At 36.8% G+C, this 17063-nt stretch overlaps 1 protein-coding gene across 5 annotated transcripts in view; it reads right to left on the reverse strand.

Moving 5' to 3' along the window:
- The window catches only part of HECTD1 (HECT domain E3 ubiquitin protein ligase 1), a 93662-nt gene that overhangs the window by 17814 nt on the left and 58785 nt on the right, over nt 1–17063 (reverse strand). For 3 of the 5 annotated variants that reach the window (XM_029911537.1, XM_029911535.1, XM_029911534.1), the window contains exons 22-28: nt 16145–16311; nt 15721–15897; nt 10726–11562; nt 6213–6434; nt 3780–3913; nt 1123–1279; nt 76–298 (exon numbers count right to left, since the gene is read on the reverse strand). In XM_029911537.1, coding sequence (XP_029767397.1) covers nt 76–298; nt 1123–1279; nt 3780–3913; nt 6213–6434; nt 10726–11562; nt 15721–15897; nt 16145–16311 — 1917 coding nt within the window. The remainder of the gene's footprint in view (nt 1–75; nt 299–1122; nt 1280–3779; nt 3914–6212; nt 6435–10725; nt 11563–15720; nt 15898–16144; nt 16312–17063) is intronic. The other 2 variants (XM_029911538.1, XM_029911536.1) reach the window with 1 other exon arrangement.

The raw sequence follows: 17063 nt of genomic DNA on the forward strand, positions 1-17063 counted from the left end.
TTTACAGCAATTTCTTAGCCAGTCATCCTCAAATAAAACCATTGTAGATGTATTGATATATTTATAATCTCTTACGTGTATGTTGGCTCCCAAATACGTCTAAGTTTATCAGATTTCACATTGCCATTACAGGAAAGCTGCAGTAATTTCTGTACATAGTAAAAGATTGTAGATCGGAAATTTGTTAGGGGTAACTCTACTTCCCGAGTTGTACCAAGACCTGTAACTTTCAAGGTAAGAGCTAAACGAGGTGATGGCATACACTCAACTTCTTCCAGGAGTTCTGAGTGGGGTGTACCTGTATTTGTAAAATCATTTAAGAAACAATTAACAAGAAATTCATGAAACATAAGTACTCTCCACACATACTACTTAACATTAATAATAATATGCCCTTATAAAAACATTTACTGATTTAATATTAAATGTCTATATCCGAAAGGAACTGTCATGATAAAATTATATTAAAAACAGCATGATATATCTATGTTACCAACAGCTAAAGGAATTCCTAAAATCTAGATTTACTTATTAGTTTATTTTTTGCATTTATCAGCTTTGACAATGAAAGCAGAATAGTTTACTTTATTTCTTTCATTCACTTTCACTATCAGGTTCTCCCACTGTAGCAAAGGATTGCTAGGGACCTGACAACATCCTTCCCTTTAAATTACCAGATGCACTTAAATTTCTCCTTCAAGCCTTAATATCATCCCCTTATACTGGGTCTTTTCAATTTGTTTGTACTAAGGATGGCTATTTATTGTACACCTCTTGCAGGCTGAAGCCACAACTCTCTTCCAGTTATTGGGCACTACAGATAGAAAGAAAAAGACCTACAGTAACTTGCTTTTACAGTGTGAACAAGAACTCTCAGGGCAAATTAGACACCAGCGGCTGGCCCATGCCAGCTGAAGGAGACTCACGGGGCTTGGACTCTGGGACTGTTTAATTGGAGAGTAGACTTCAGGCTCAGGCTGCAACCCAGGCTCTGGGATCCTGCGAGGCGGGCAGTTGCCAGAGCTCAGAAGTCTACACTGCAATTAAACAGCCCTGCAGCCCGAGCCAGCTGGCATGGGCCAGCCATGGGTGTCTAATTGCAGTGTAGACGTAACAACATACCTGGTGGAGGGATTTCTAGATCAGTTGTCTGTTGGACATTAGTACGGCCAGGTCTTGGGTCAAAAGCGGGAACCAAAGCAGAAAACTGACGTTTCAATACATAGTCATCATCCCACGTTCTTCTGCGTCCACCTTTAGTTTCATACTCCTCTTCTTCCTGTTGAAGCAAGATTCCACACAGAAACCATTTGATCAACAGTTAAACAAAAAAGACTAGTTACAAAATAAGGCAGAGTTATATAAAGGTAAAACTAAAAGTGAACTAGAAAGGAGGTACTGGGGTTCTAGTCCCAAGATCTAACTTCTTAAGTTACCTTCAGCAAGGTCAAAACCTCCATTTTTTTCAAGTAAAAAATGGGAGTTAACTATACTTACCCATTTTTGTAAAGTGCTTTGAGATCTACATTTTGGAAATACTACTATTAAATACACATTGGGAATACTATTCACAAATTGACTCTGTTTGTAGCTATGAATGCACTCCCGTCCACTCCCAACAATTTTATTCATCAATACAGGACAACAGGGAAAATAATTAAGGCTGAGAGTCTGTCACAGAGGTCACCCAAATCATGGATACCGTGACTTTCCGGAACCTCCATGACTTCCACACCTGCAGTGGCCCCAGGGCCAGCCATACCACAGTGGGTGGCCCCAGAACAGTAGCAGTGTCCTGGGGCCCAAGGAGCAGCTAAGATTAAGTCAGGGGCATTTATAGTAAAACTCATGGACAGGTCACGGGCAGTGAATTTTTGTTTATTGCCCATGACTTTTACTAAAAATACCCATGACTAAATTTTAGCCTTAAAAATAATTAACTGGAAAACATTTAGTGATCTATATTTAGAGATAGTTTCAAAGTTTTCACTGAAAGCACAACCTTACCAGGATCTCTTATTCACTAACAAAAATTAGGATTTAAAAATACTTCAATTTGCACGTTAAATTAGCCACAAGAAGTTGTACACAAATTCCCATGGAAATAACTGAAATGTTTAAGGAAACCTTGAAAGATAAAATAGTAAGGCCAAAGCTGTCAAACTTGGATTCCTAAAATTAGGTTTCTAAATCTATGTTTAGGCATCTGAGTGGCCAGATTTACAAAAGTGTGAGCACACATGAATCCCAATGAAGTCAAGATGATTTGTAGGTGTTCAACACATCTGAGAAGATGTGATGAATTACTTCATAGGCAAACTAAGAGGAAATTCAGACCCATTACCACCATTACCACTGAAGTGATGCTGGTCAACCTTGCCAGACTACTGTACCCCTTTCAGGAGTCTGATTTGTCTTGGGTACCCCCAAGTTTCACCTCTCTTAAAAACTATTTGCTTACAAAATCAGACATAAAAATACACAAGTGTAACAGCACACTATTACTGAATAACTGCTTACTTTCTCATTTTTACCATATAATTATAAATCAATTGGAATATAAATATTGTAGTTACATTTCAGTGTATAATATATAGAGCAGTATAAACAAGTCATTGCTGCTATGAAATTTTAGTTTGTACTGACTTCGCTAGTGCCTTGTTGTAAAACCAGGCAAATATCTAGATGTACCCTCTGGAAGACTTCTGCATATACCCAGGGATACGCGTATCCCTGGTGGAGAATCACTGAACTAGGGGAAGCAAGTAGAAGATTTGGCCAGAATAACACTGGCTCTTGTTATTGAAGTTGTGTTACCATCATTTGTGGATCAGGTTCTCAGTCAGGGAGTCTGATTAGACTACCAACTGATAACAGGAGAGAAGGTAGCAGCTATGGCAGATCAGCTTTTTTCACTTCCACACAGCCAGAAGGTTGTACCCACTGCTTTTGATGTTGACAGTGAACTGTAAACTTTGGATGCAACTATCATCATTTTTCTTTGTCATCTCGAGATTACATTCCTGCAATGCTCTCTACATGTGGCTGTGTCTTAAATCCACCCAGAAACTGCAGCAGGTACTCAGAATTTGGCAGACTATTTGTTACGTTGTGTGTCATTTCATGAGCACATTAAACTGGTGGTCTATGATCTGAACTGGCTGTTCATTGGTTTCTGGTCTGATTCTAAGATGCTGGTTTTGGCCTATAAAGGTCTGAAAAGGCGGTGACCTGCCAGTGTTCGAAATTTCCTTTTCTCCTTACGAGATACTGCCATGGAAGCACCTCAGCTATGGCTCCTTTGGTACAAAAAAGAAGGGGCTGGTGGAAGGGCACTATCAGGGCCCTGAACCTTTTAACTTTCATCCCCTGATCACAGTCTGTAACAGTCCAAGCTTATTACCATTCAGGGCACACTGCAAGCCCTATTTTTAATTGCTGGCCAACAGACTGAGGGTCAGATTGTGGAGGTAGTACAGTGGTTTAATTGGTGAGGTTTATTAATTTGGTATATTTATGTTAATGCTGGCATAGTGCTAGTAGCGAGTAGCTGTCAACATCTATTTATGCTGAATTGTTTTAAGAATTTGTCAAGTTGACTCAGAACATGGGACGGGTACTCTTGTGTATTTATTATAACTCTAAATAAGCTCTAAGGATAGAAAAGCCAGTTCTAGGTCTCCACATTGCCAACATATCTATGGGTTTTTTACATATCCTTTAATATGCATACTTTATTTAACTGGAAAGTATTTTTGTATGATAGGTATATACTATACCATAACTTCCTCATATTCCTGATCTTCTTGATTGTCATCTTCATTTTCATCATCTTCCTCATCTGGCTCAGGCAGATCCTCATCATCCTCTAACTCTGCTAATAGAGTACTTGCCCGGCAGCTATCAAGAAAATCTATATATAAAATAAAAGAGACAAACCCGTTTTCAAAAAAATTGAAATAATTTTGAAAACTAAAAGCAGGAGAAAAAGAATGAAAACAGATCTCATTTAAACAAAATAATTATTAAGGAAGACGGGGCTAAAACCTAGTCCAAGATACTCTGGCAATGTGTGTGGAAAAGAAAAAATGGTAAAGCACCTAAGATAACACACTTGTCAAAGAAACAGGAGTCTGTTCAAAGGATACAGTAAAAATGTTTAGCAGTATATGTGTTTCTAACTACTTGTTAGAAGTAACACCTAAAAATCACAGAACGGATAACGATGGGGGGAAAAAAACCTTTACCTCTTCAGTTTACATTATGTATTTCATAGCATTTTATATACGGTCACACAGTCAGTTTCCCCTTCTATGTGGGTCTTTCATATTTGTGTAAATATGTGGACTGTAAAACTAGAAAGATGGATAGTGGTACTCAGGGGTAGTTACGACCTTCAACTACTTTTAACTCATTTTTAGAACTAATTTCAAATTGATGGTGTCCTATTTACTAACATTAAGTGTATGTTCCAAACCATAATACATGACTAAGGCTACGATTTAATCATGGGTATTTTTAGTAAAAGTACAGACAGATCACAGGCAATAAACAAAAATCCACGGCCCGTGACCTGTCCATGACTTATACTATAAATACCCGACTAAATCTTAGCTGGGGGGCCGCTGCAAAAGTCCCAGAATCCGTGACTTCCGCGACCTCCGTGACAGACATGGAGCCTTACAAATGACATAATGTAACAGACTTCTGATAATATATTTGTTAACACCATTTTGAAAGATAAAATGTATAATAATAAGAATTATGCAACAAAAGCCTTGGTATGGGCATACAGCTCACCCATACTCCCCTAGTGTCTACTAAAGAGGGTTTTTTACTGCATATATATTTTCTGATTCCTTCTTCATATTTCCACACCTCTGCTATGGAGGCTCTACCAGAGAACAACAAATAAGTTCATCTATCCAAGCAATCTCTGCGTCATTCTCAAGATTCCAGCAGTTATTCTAAGACAACTACCACATCAGTCTCTCCTGAATACGGTGTACTTTAAGCCCAGCCACTGAGCCAGAATAAAAGTTTTTGTCAACATGTAGATATTTGAGTGACACTGGTTCCATTTAGTATCACAGAAACAAAGAAATTAGAAATGGAAAAGGTATATTCAGACATCTTGACCAATCCCCTCCAAATGGGCCTAATCCGTTGAAGTGAATGGGCATTAAATGAGGGCCCAAGACAGAACTTTTCCCTACATTCTTTAAGTGCTTTGTTCATTTTAGTTTTAAATGACTCATGTAATGGAGCTCTCAGGACTTCCCTTAGGAGGCTATTCCACAGTTTAATAAACCTCTATGCTACTAAGTGTTTCCTGATATCCAGCCTAAATTTCCCTTTAACCCCTATGTATCACTCACCTTAGATTACCCTAAATTCCCCCTTTTCCATTTTAGTATTTACACCCTTTAACTGTTTATCCTATCCCATAGTTATCATTTAGCCAAGCCAATGTGTATTGTGCATTTAAGTTCTTTTGTGTCTTTCCTCATAAATAAGATCATTCCATCCTCTTAATCATTCCCTTCAATTTGTTAACATTCCTCTGGTATTGGGATTCCTGGAACCACACACACTACTCTTTCATAAAATAAAATGCGTTATCTTTGAGATAAAAGGCAATGGCCTGGATTTTTAAAAGGTATTTAGGCATTGTTGTGCATAGCATTGCAACATCTAATTGGTTTAGGAGCCTAAAACATCTCCAAAAGGGATTCAGACTCTTTTGAAAATGATATTTAGGCTCCTGAATCAGTTAGGAACTGCAATGCTAAGCAGCACAGCAACGCCTAAATACCTTTAAAAATCTGGAGCAATATATCTATATAACACACAAAGAAGAAGGTTTGATTTTAAAATACGCCTATTTACTGAATGTTTTAGACATTAAACTCATTGGTCCAATTTAAAAAGAAATCAAATATAATATTTAAATGCCTACATAACAAAAATCAGTAAGAGTGCAGGAGCGAGATTTAGACTGTAAAAAACCAAAATGTACAGAAACACTGCCATTACATCAAAATTCCTTTGAATGAGTACAGCCTTACATAACTAATAACAGGTGAACAGCTCAACTCTCAAACACTGTTCAGTAAATAAAATACTAAACAAAAAACGATTAAAAAGGTAAGGAAGAAAAGGAAAATCATTAATGGGAGTTCTGCTTATGTTCATTTAAAAATGAAACTTACCATATAAAGAATATTCTGCCTCCTGACCTGTATCGCTCTCACTAGATGTTGATGTTAGGCTAGTAGTTAGAGTGTTACTAAGTGACTGACCAACAGATAAAACTGTAGTTGCTGTAGCTACATTGCTGCTGCTAGTAACACTGGATGTAGACATGGTCACTGTTGAGGTGGTACCAGTTGTAGTCAGATTAGGAAAACTTTGGGCACCCATAAGAGGAGAAGCTATAAAGATATGGTAAGATAAAATAAATGATTCGAAGAGCACAATTTACATGCATGAGTCCTGTGTTTGAAAAAAAAAAAAAAAAAAGTGTTTTTTTTGGCTTGAAAGTCACCATGGGTAACCTGTCTATGAGAAGAGGGGTCCTAAACACGGAGGTGTACAGCAACTGTTTGGGGATGTTAAATAGACCACATGTCCAGTTTGGACAACCTGCATGTAAACTAAGCAAAATTTTATTAAATACATCCCACTGTATACAATTCCCTGGAAATCTGCAGTATCTTCTTTAAAACCCAGTTTAATCTGATTTGATCGCTTCTCTAACTAATGTCAATACAATTTAATAGATATACAGAGAAAATACGGATATAATTTTGTAGCTTCTGATTTTTGTGCATTTTATAAATCCTACAGAAACCCTAACCTGACATTCTCTCACATATGTAGTATTTTGTTTAATTCTATGTAGTGTGTTTATTCAGTAATATGGGCAATGCGCTTCAGTCACAAGTGCTATTAAAAATGTAACTTAATTTCCATACTTGTGTTAGAAATCTCAGCCATGATTTTATCTTAAAATCGATTTCTGAATTTAATATGTCTTTACCTTTTTAAAAAACATTAAAGACTAAAAACAAGAAAAAAGTGAACTGTGACTGCATACTCATAAAATACACTAAATGCGTTTTATTTTAAATGTATAATAATTAAGGTCCTACTTGAATCGCTGGATGATCTTCAAATAATTGCGGCTGAGTTGCAGCCAAGACATGGAAAATCGCAGAAAAGTAATAATGGACCTTTATTAATAGCAGTAATTTGGAAAAGCCAGAGAAGACCTATTTGTTTATATCCTTCCAGCAATTTTTTTAAAACACTCAAGTATTATGTTATGCCTCCTTTTTTTTTTTTTTTTAATAACGAGACATTATGCTGCAACAATAGTACATTCATTACAAAAAAAGGTGACCAGTACAATATAAACTTCAGAAGATTATATAAAAGTCTTAAATGCAACTGCTGTAGAAATCAAGTCCATTCACTTTAGCCTTTTATATTTTACTGTTAGTGCAGTACTAAATGCATACTCAAAATCTATGCAAATTTGTGGACTGTGCAAGATAAGCTAATTAAAATAAAAATTGTAGTGGTAGCCCAGTATTGCAGGATCCACAATATCACGAAGGAAGTAGGACCTTAATGATAACTGACATATGTGCCGCTATGTTTACTGTAATTCAATGTGCAGAATTCTGGGTATTTACATGGTGACGATGATTATATGTGCAGCGCTGTACAGTATATCTGTAAGAAATCAAACACTTAAGCCTCAATCCTGCAAATATTTCTGCACATGCTTAACTTTAAGCATGTGAATTGTCCCGTTGACTTCAATGGGATTTCTCACATGCCTGAAGTAAAGATTGTGCAGGTTCGCAGGCTATAATAAAAATAAAGCTTGTTGCATGCTCTGTGATTTTCAAATATTATTTCTATAAAACATGTGAAATATAAAGTTTGAAGTTTTAAAAATAAGCTTTTTAATTATTAAAAAAGCAATTTTGGAAATTGCTTCCAAAAGGGACACAAGCAATTTAATCACATTAGAAACAGTTTAGAAAAAAATTCAGTTTGTTTACTCCTTGCATTTCACAGAGCTGTGTATAATAAACGTTACTGCTTCTGTTTGATTCTGTAGTCAGTCATTTCACCTTTGTTGATATGAGTCTCATACAACAGACTAAAAATTAAAACTAAGAAAATGCAAATAGGAAAATCACAAAAATTGGTAGGGCCCAGGCAGGTATAGTACCTGAAACTAATTTCACAAACTAGATTTGAATTTTGAGGTTTCCTTTAAGTAGCTAACTTTGCCTCCTAAAGAGACCTCTCACTGTCCCATACCTCTAAAAAAAATAACCCACAAACTTCTGGGTTAAAGACAAGCATGAGAAATTTCAGGCCCAAAGATTTTTTTTTTTTTTTTTTAAGTTTTAAGAGCCTGAAAATGGGGACTATAATAGTGTGAATATCTTCTCATGCATAACCACAGTAGCAACAGCAAGTTGCTACTAGAATAAGGAGGAGGTACAGTAGAAGTCAAAAGTCAGCACATGCCAGCTGTTATTACACAGTTACCATATAAGCGTAGAGAAATTGGTTAGCTCAGATACCACTGCATAGTAACTACTGGTAAATGCTGATATTTTTAAATTGCAACCGTTATAGCTAGTTCCCCAGACCCAATCATCTGTAATTTCAGACAGATGATTTCTGGACAAGCCCATATGCAGAATGTATCTGAATTCCAGGCCTTCCACTTAGCTATGTGTAACCACAGCGCGTCCCGAGCTTCAGAGTCTTCCAAGTTAAATATCCCAGACAAGCCCCCACTTGTAACACCGACAGACCCCGGTCGGCAGCGGATGGGATCGAACCTGGGACCTCTGGAGCTTAGTGCACAAGCCTGAGCTTAAAGCCATATGGCTCTTAGCTAAGACTGTAGAACAGACTCATTAACCCCTCTATAAGTGGTCTCGATGCCACTAGATGGGACAGAACACCACACCCAGGAGGTGTGTGGGTTACATATACATCACACTAAGTATGGTTCCCTTATTGAATTTAGTCCTTAGTCCTTGGTGCCTCTTTAAGGCATCTAGTAGAGATGCAATTTGCTCCGTTTACAAAATTCAAAATAATTCCTAAAAAAAAAAAAAAAAAAAAAAATTCTCTCCTTTTAAGATTTAATTTTGAAATAAGCAATTGGCAAATTAAGGACTGGGTTTATTTGCACTTTGCATCACTACTGTTTCACAATATATGTCTTAACCTGCTGTCAAATTCTAGGAAGCTAATTAAGTGTGCTATTAAAACACATACTATTGTCTTCAATCAAAGCCTTTCCCCTCCTCCCCCAACACAAATTAACTTCAGCATTACTGGCACTGTTCTCCTGCTCTATGAAACAAAAAGCCAGTAACTTCTTCCTTCCTCTACTCCTCCCTCTATTCCCCTTTATCTTTATGCCTGCCCCAAAGTGTTAAATTATTTTTCCTGATCTCACTTTATGAACATAAGAATGTATAGCAAAACAAACTGAAAAGTTTTCTATACATTATCATTCAAAGAAAAAAGATTAACACACATGCACACACACAAAAGGAGCAAGGAGCAATCCCTTTTACTGTGGCTGGCCATTCACCTATTTGGAGAAAAAGAATACAAGGAAAAGGAACACAAAAGGTATGGCAATTCTAATATGAAACTGAATTGTTGCTTTCTGGTTAGGATGACTTCATTTCTCTGAACTTGGTCAATTTGATAAAAGGCTGCTCATCAATGCCTTCCCCTAATTTGAATACTATAATTGGCCAAATTTACAAAACAAACATCTACAAGTTCTATGATACACCAAGTGGGAGACAGGGCCATTCTAAAATTCAGAAGAATGACCTAACTCATAACAAATAGTAGGATTTTATATACTTCCCTTATTATACCTTAAATCCAGCAAAGGACTGTAGCACATATCTTGCCTTAAAATACATACATACAGTACCATTGAAAACAATGGAACTACACACATGCTTAAAGTTAGGCATATGCATAAGATTTGTTGGATCAAAGCCTTAATTATACACAAACTATACACATCATAATGAATTCAGTAAAGTGGATTGCAGTTGGCCTTAATATTAAGTGGGAAATTAAATTCATGGAAATTTTAAAATATCTTTCTACTATACACTATTTTTTCCTTTATTGTGTTCTTTAAGTTCAAGTCTACAGAATCAATTCACAATGCCCAGGAAAATCCCCTAGTAATATGGTAATTACATATATACTTTTCCCCCTCAGGGCAGATCAGACCTCTGCATGTGTGTAAATTTATGTAATATGGAACAGATTAAAGAGGCAGCCTCATAAATCAGCTGCTGTTAGTTTTCCAGCATCTCTAACTTTGTTGAAGTTTTCAAAAATGTGTTACAGGAATAAACTTCTTTTCTTGTTTGGAGAATGCTACAGAGGGAGCAAGGACAGTTGACAACAAAACAGTTACAAATTAGTGAAGAAACAGCAATACGCCATTTCCCAAATACAATGAACTCTTCATGAGTTATACAAGGACACAGGAAATGGGGGCTGATGTAGTTAAATTCCATATCAAGCTTTCAGAATGGACCACATTTAAAGTCTAAAAGGAAGCCAAGGGCAGACACATCCTTCCACATCCCTCTTACATGAAGCATTTGATCTCATTTTCTGACAAAAATATATCTTACTTACTTGCAGTGCTCATGACATTCCTTCCCAAAGTATTAGTGTTGTTATCACTGCTACTTCGGCTTAAATTCATGTTGTTAGTGGCATTGGTACGTGCTATGTTTGCCACTCTTCGTACAAAAGACTCCAAGCTAGAAGTTTCACGTGAAGATAAATTAGGAACACTTGCACTGGAGCTCATTGGAGCACCAGCAGCCAACAAAGAACTCACTGAAAGTCTGTTACTTGCTGAAGAGCTAAGGGGTCGTTGGGAAGCTGCTTCTTTATTGGTCAATTCAGATACTGAACTAACATCAGGAGAGCTCACACTAACAATTCCCATGGATATGGCACTAGACTCCCCAGGAGTACGTATGGAATTGTCAGGACCTAACTTCCTTTCTGCATTTTCATTTCCCATGTCCGCTGTTAAGGTGCTGGTGCTTGCACTGGATGATGACCCTACTTCAGCTTGAGGCATGTTAGCAGCAGAAGACAGAACAACAATTGGCTCGTGGACGTCAGTGCCTGAAACTATATTCTGTTCCATTACACTCTCTGATCTCCGCTCCATTTTGGTCGAACCCAAGCTGATGTCGCTGCTACTGGCCACGCTACACACAGAACTGCTGCTTCCTTTTCTACTTGAGGAGCCTGCAGCAGCAGTCGTCTTGTCTGGACAGTTGTTTTTCACCAAGCTGCTCCATGACTGCGTTGTGCCTGAAACAGTGGATGAAACAGGTTTGGGTGATGCCGCTGAATCAGGGTCGTACCCTGGTGCAAGCTTGAGGTCAAACTTTCCTTCTGCGCCCATACGGTAAGAGTTAGAGCCACCAGCATCCCAGGTGACATCAATCCAGCCTGGAAAGGGACAGGAGTTTATGAGACCCAGCAGAAAGCAGACAGGAGCGTGTAAGACAGTAGCTCCACAATATGGGATCAGCTTTGTATCAGGGCTGTCTCTTTGAGTTACTAAAATTAGTAAATAGCCTTCAGTGCCAATTAAAAATGAAAAAAGTTTTGGAATTTAAATAATTTGATAGTTTTACTAAGTCAAGTTGGCATTCACATGCCTTGATTAATCGCTATTTTCAGGGTCTGAGAATCCAGCCAAAAAAAAATTTGCTCCAGGCTGGAATTTGGCATACTAGATGCCTGTTAAACAGGCATTTATCCTTTTTTTTTTTAAAAATGATCTTTAGTTTAATTAAAGATGGATATGAGTTTCATATAAGTGGGCTTGAAGTATTTGTAAGATAAAATGTTTACTATAACAAAGGATGCTAATAGTTTCCCGTAAATTTAGAAATAACTTTCTTAATTTTTAATGAATGAAAAGTCAGAAAAATCATAATTATGTATTAAAATTTCTCATGTCTTCACTTATTTCTGCAAAACTGTATAATTATAACACTTTTATATATGTTGCTTAGTTGAAATTATGTGTGCCAGCATCTTTAAGTTATAGAAGGCATCTTTAAAAAATGAAATTGATTAAACGGGGACTTTTTTCATTCTTGTATTCCAATTTAAAATACAAAGTTTTACTGAAACTCAGTTTTTCAGTTCAGTAATTAATGTGGGCCCAATCCTGCATTCCTTACTCACATGAATAGCCTCACTGACTTCCATTGGACTATATATGTAAGGACTACTTGCTTGAGTAAGGGTGGCAGGTTTGGACTCTATAATTGCAAAAGAATAATAATTTAATAGAATGCTTGACTAGTTGATTACTTGAGATGAAAATAGCTCTAACAAGGGATGCAAGATTTCTATTCTTTTATTAGAAGATGTTTCTAACACCACGGTGATAAAAGAGTAACGTAAGAAAGTTCAAAAGGTAAAGTTAACATCTAAACCCTTAATTCAGACTACTGTTATTACTGCTCACATCATGTATAAAGGGTAAAATGTTACTCTCATGTTTTAATTTCCTGCTTGTCTAAATGTTTATCACAATCTTAACGTTTCATAAAAATTTTTTTTTTTTTTTTTAATTTAAGCTTTACTATACGTTGTTATAATGAAACTTGGTAGCACTGTTTCAACTGATCAGCACTTTCCATTAAACTCATAAAAATTGGGGATTTTTTTTAGTCATTTTATATGACATCAGGAAGAAATGAGACCTAGAAACTGTCAGGCCCAGATGCACGTTTTATTTTCTCAAATAAAAAAACCAGATATGAGCTATTTTTAAGTTAAACATTAAAATGTATTTTTGGCATCATCAGATGCTTTTTTTGTGTGTGCAAAGTTCTACTCAAAAGGCATAGATTTTTAGAACAAAATACAAGTTCAGAGGCAATTCTCAAAATAGGCCAACAGACTCTTGCATTTTGGAGAAGAAGAGTGTTTTTAAATGGTCACCATCTTCACATGTAAAAAATAGGTATCCCCATTAGCAGTGTTACAGTTTATGAAGTATTTTTGTTTATACTATGCACTGATAAACATTTAAGAGATTTTATATGAACTGTTTCAAACCATCTCAAACTGAAACTTGCCATGCAAAAGATGAGACACAAAATTTGAATTTTTCCTTTTCTCCGTTAAAAACTCAGGATTTCAAATGCTTTTCTTGCCAAACTCTACACACAAGATAGGGAGGTAAGTCCCTTATCATGGTAAACAAATATGAATTTCCTTATGAGGTTCAGGAGAGAATATTTTGGAAAAGCACAACCAAATATACTTTTCCTAGTATAAAATATATATATATATATTTTATATATATATAAAAATGAGGTCACTTTCTATGCATTAGGAATCTTGCTCCTGCAGGTGCTGGGTACTCTTGCCCCAGTCCAACAAAGCACTTCAATATCTGCTTAAAATTCAGAAATGAGTAGTCCCACTAAAATCACTGGGATGTTTCTTGCAATATTCCAGCAATGCATAGGAAGATTATAGTACAGATAAAGAATTTGCTGGTATGTTTTATGTAATCTGACATAACCACATGAGAAGGCTGAGCAGTAGTTTCATTTATTTTAAATAATACAATTTTAGCAAAAGGAGATAAACCATTGATTTACTAGGAGATTTGCATGATAAAAATACTATTCACCAATCATACTTAGAAAGGTATTGCAAATAAGAATATGGCTGTGGGTGCGGCTGCATCTGTTAAGAGTAGTGTACTGACCATGGAAAAGTTCCCTACACGCTACACTGAAGTTTAAAAAAAATCCAAACAATATTATGTCTTTAAATAATATTAAAGGGCTAACAACTGCACACAGAAAAAATACAGACCTAAGGAAGGAGTGATCCTATATTCAGGAGGCCTCGGAAATGGGGCTGATATTGCATACTTGAAGGGGAAAACAATAAGGAAGCAGACAGTATAATCATCACTGTTCTGGAGCCTCTTTGATAGCACTCTATATCCTCCTGAACTCTGACTTCCATGGCTTTTGTAGGCTTACATCAGCCCCTTAACATTAAGTTAATTGCTTTTATATTAAGCAAACAGTGACCTGATCCCAGTGAAGCTAGCAAGATAGGAAAGGTATAGAATATAAAATAAATAAGTAAATAGGCCAAGAAAAATGTTGCAAATGCTAAGCTAGAAGAGATGCAGAAAGGTATCTTGAGATAATGCAGATATGAAGCATAGTTCATCATCTTGTACTAATCAACAATTTTACATGCTGTAAACTGTTTATCATGTCACACAGATTCTGCAATAACAATTTGGTGTATTTAATGAAGCAAAATGCTAAAGATATATTCATTTCATATTCATCATTTCCAAACAAACTCAATTTCTACTGTACTTGTTATATGTACTGGAACAGACTATTTTCATGCTTTAAAAAGAAAAATGTAGAATTTCACAACTGAACTGCAACAGTGAAAAGACAATCATAACATTTAATCTACCTCCTCTAAAATATTAATCATCTGTGCCCTACAAACATCATAACATTTTCTCAGACTCTCAGACTTTAAGGCCAAAAAGGACCATTGTGATCATTTAGTCTAACCTCCTGCACATTGCAGGCCTCAGAACCTCACCCACTCACCCTCCTGTAATAGATCTGTAACCTCTGGCTGAGTTACTGAAGTCCTCAAATCATTGTTTAAAGACTTCATGTTACAGAGAATCCACCATTTACTCTAGCTTAAATCAGCAAGTGACCTGTGCCCCATGCTGCAAAGGAAAGCAAAAAGGCCCTAAGGGTCTGCCAATGAAACCCAGGAGAAAATTCCTTCCAAACCCTAATTATGGTCATCAGTTAGATCCTGGGTATGTTGGTGAGACCCACCAGCCAGATACTACAGTGAATTCTTTCCCTGAGTAACTCAGAAGCCTCCCCATCTAGTGTTCCATCTTCAGACACTGGAGAAATATTTGCTACTAGCAATCCCAGATGGGCCACATGACATTGTAGGCAATATCATACCATCCCCTCTAACAAACTTTCAAGCTCATTCCTGAAACCAGTTAGGATTTTTGCCCCCACTGCTCCCTTCAGGAGGCTGTTGCAGAACTTTATTCCACTGATGGTTAAAAACCTTTGTCTAATTTCAAGCCTAAACTTGTTGACGGTCATTTATATCCATTTGTTGTGTCAACACTGGCCCTTAACTTAAATAACACCTCTCCCTCCATGGTGTTTATCCCACTGATGTATTAACAGAGAGCAATCTTACCTCCCCATAGCCTTCCTTTGATTAGATTAAATAAACCAAGCCCCTTAGGTTCTCCATTCCTCTGATCATCCTAGTAGCCCTTCTCTACACCTGTTCCAGCTGGAATTCACCTTTCTTAAAATGGGAGACCAGCATGGCACACAGTATCCAGATGAGATCTCACCAGTGCCTTGTATAATGGTAATAACACTTCCCTATCTCTACTGGAAATACCTTGCTTGATGCATTCCAGGTTTGCATTAGCCTTTCGAAGTGTAGCAAAGAAAACAAAAATATGATTTCATAATCACAATGCAATAGAACATGAAACTATTAATCTAAAACACTTTGTAAATTCAATAAGCACTTCCTCACCATTGTGCAATTCTCCTGTAACAGTGCCTTCGCCCTGTGGACTGCCATCCTGATCTCGCCACTTCCAGTCAATTCCTCTGATTACACGAGCACCAGGAACCATGTACTTCAAAACTTGAGAGCGAACTAGTCGCCTCTGCCTCCGCAGATTGGCTTCTGCCTCCTTAGCTGCTTTTCCTACACACCGTAATTGAAATGTAGATTAAAGAAAAATCTAGACAAGATTGTAAAAGTATGTTTAAAAGGTAAAGCTAAATTGCATGCACACTTATTTTGAGCTTGGTTTTTTTTTTTTTTTTTTTTTTTAAAAAGGCCCATGACAAAGTTCAATTTATCACTTTCCCCATATTCACTTATCTTCATGCCATGCATTCACTATCACTTTGTGGGAAAGCACATTGGATAGATGTATTCTTTTCCTTACCTAATTGATCTTCACACACTCCATTCACAGTACCATAAAGTTCAAAACCAGACAGGGAGAGGTAGTGTGTTTGCCCACTGGCATTCTTTCCCATCTGTTTTATTCTTACATGTCTCCATCCTTGCTTCTCATCCTTTGGTGGATCTATAGGCCAGGTTGCTGTAGAACTTCATATTAATAGGGGGGAAAAGAAGAGACGGTTACTTTTACTAATGCTAATTTACTAATGCATGAAAACTGACAAGAACATGACAAATATGAAAATAAGAAGCTTTACGGGTTACAAAATTTGGATGAGTGCTGGTGTGAATTCACAAGTGTTACCTGCTTTCTCCAAAAGAAAACCAAAGCCATCTTCTAAACTTGGAGTTCAATTTTTCCATCACGTGAACCACACATTAAGAGTCTCATAGAACACTTCTCCTCCCCACTCTTGACTGCACGGAGCACTTAAGCCTCCCAGTCACAATTACATAATATTCCTGTAGCTACCACAGCAATTGCTTACAGGAAAAAATAATATTAAGTACATTAGTAGCTTGTTTTAGCTGCATTTAATATAATGTAAGGCAAGTCAGAAACAAAGGGGAAGGCCAGCATCAAATGATCAGCCAACTTGCTACAAACCAGCAGCGAGTGCTCAGTGAATCACGGACCACAGTTTGGGGAAAACTACTCTAAACCATCTTACGTTGCTACAATGCATGTTAAGCTTATATGACATCAACTTATTCCGGAATAAGAGGAATGCTGTGTTAGACTTCAAATGGAACAGTAAACAAAATTTGCTCCAACTGCCTATGCCAAACATTAGAAACAATTAGGCAACAATCTGATCTTACTACTATATTGAGATCAAACATTTGTTACATTCTATGTTTCATAGTGTAAAGTGATAATGGGCAGACACTTTTTAACA

Source organism: Terrapene carolina, unplaced genomic scaffold, assembly GCF_002925995.2.
Source record: "Terrapene carolina triunguis isolate 2854851 unplaced genomic scaffold, T_m_triunguis-2.0 Scaffold96, whole genome shotgun sequence".
Taxonomy (NCBI): Eukaryota; Metazoa; Chordata; order Testudines; family Emydidae; genus Terrapene; species Terrapene triunguis.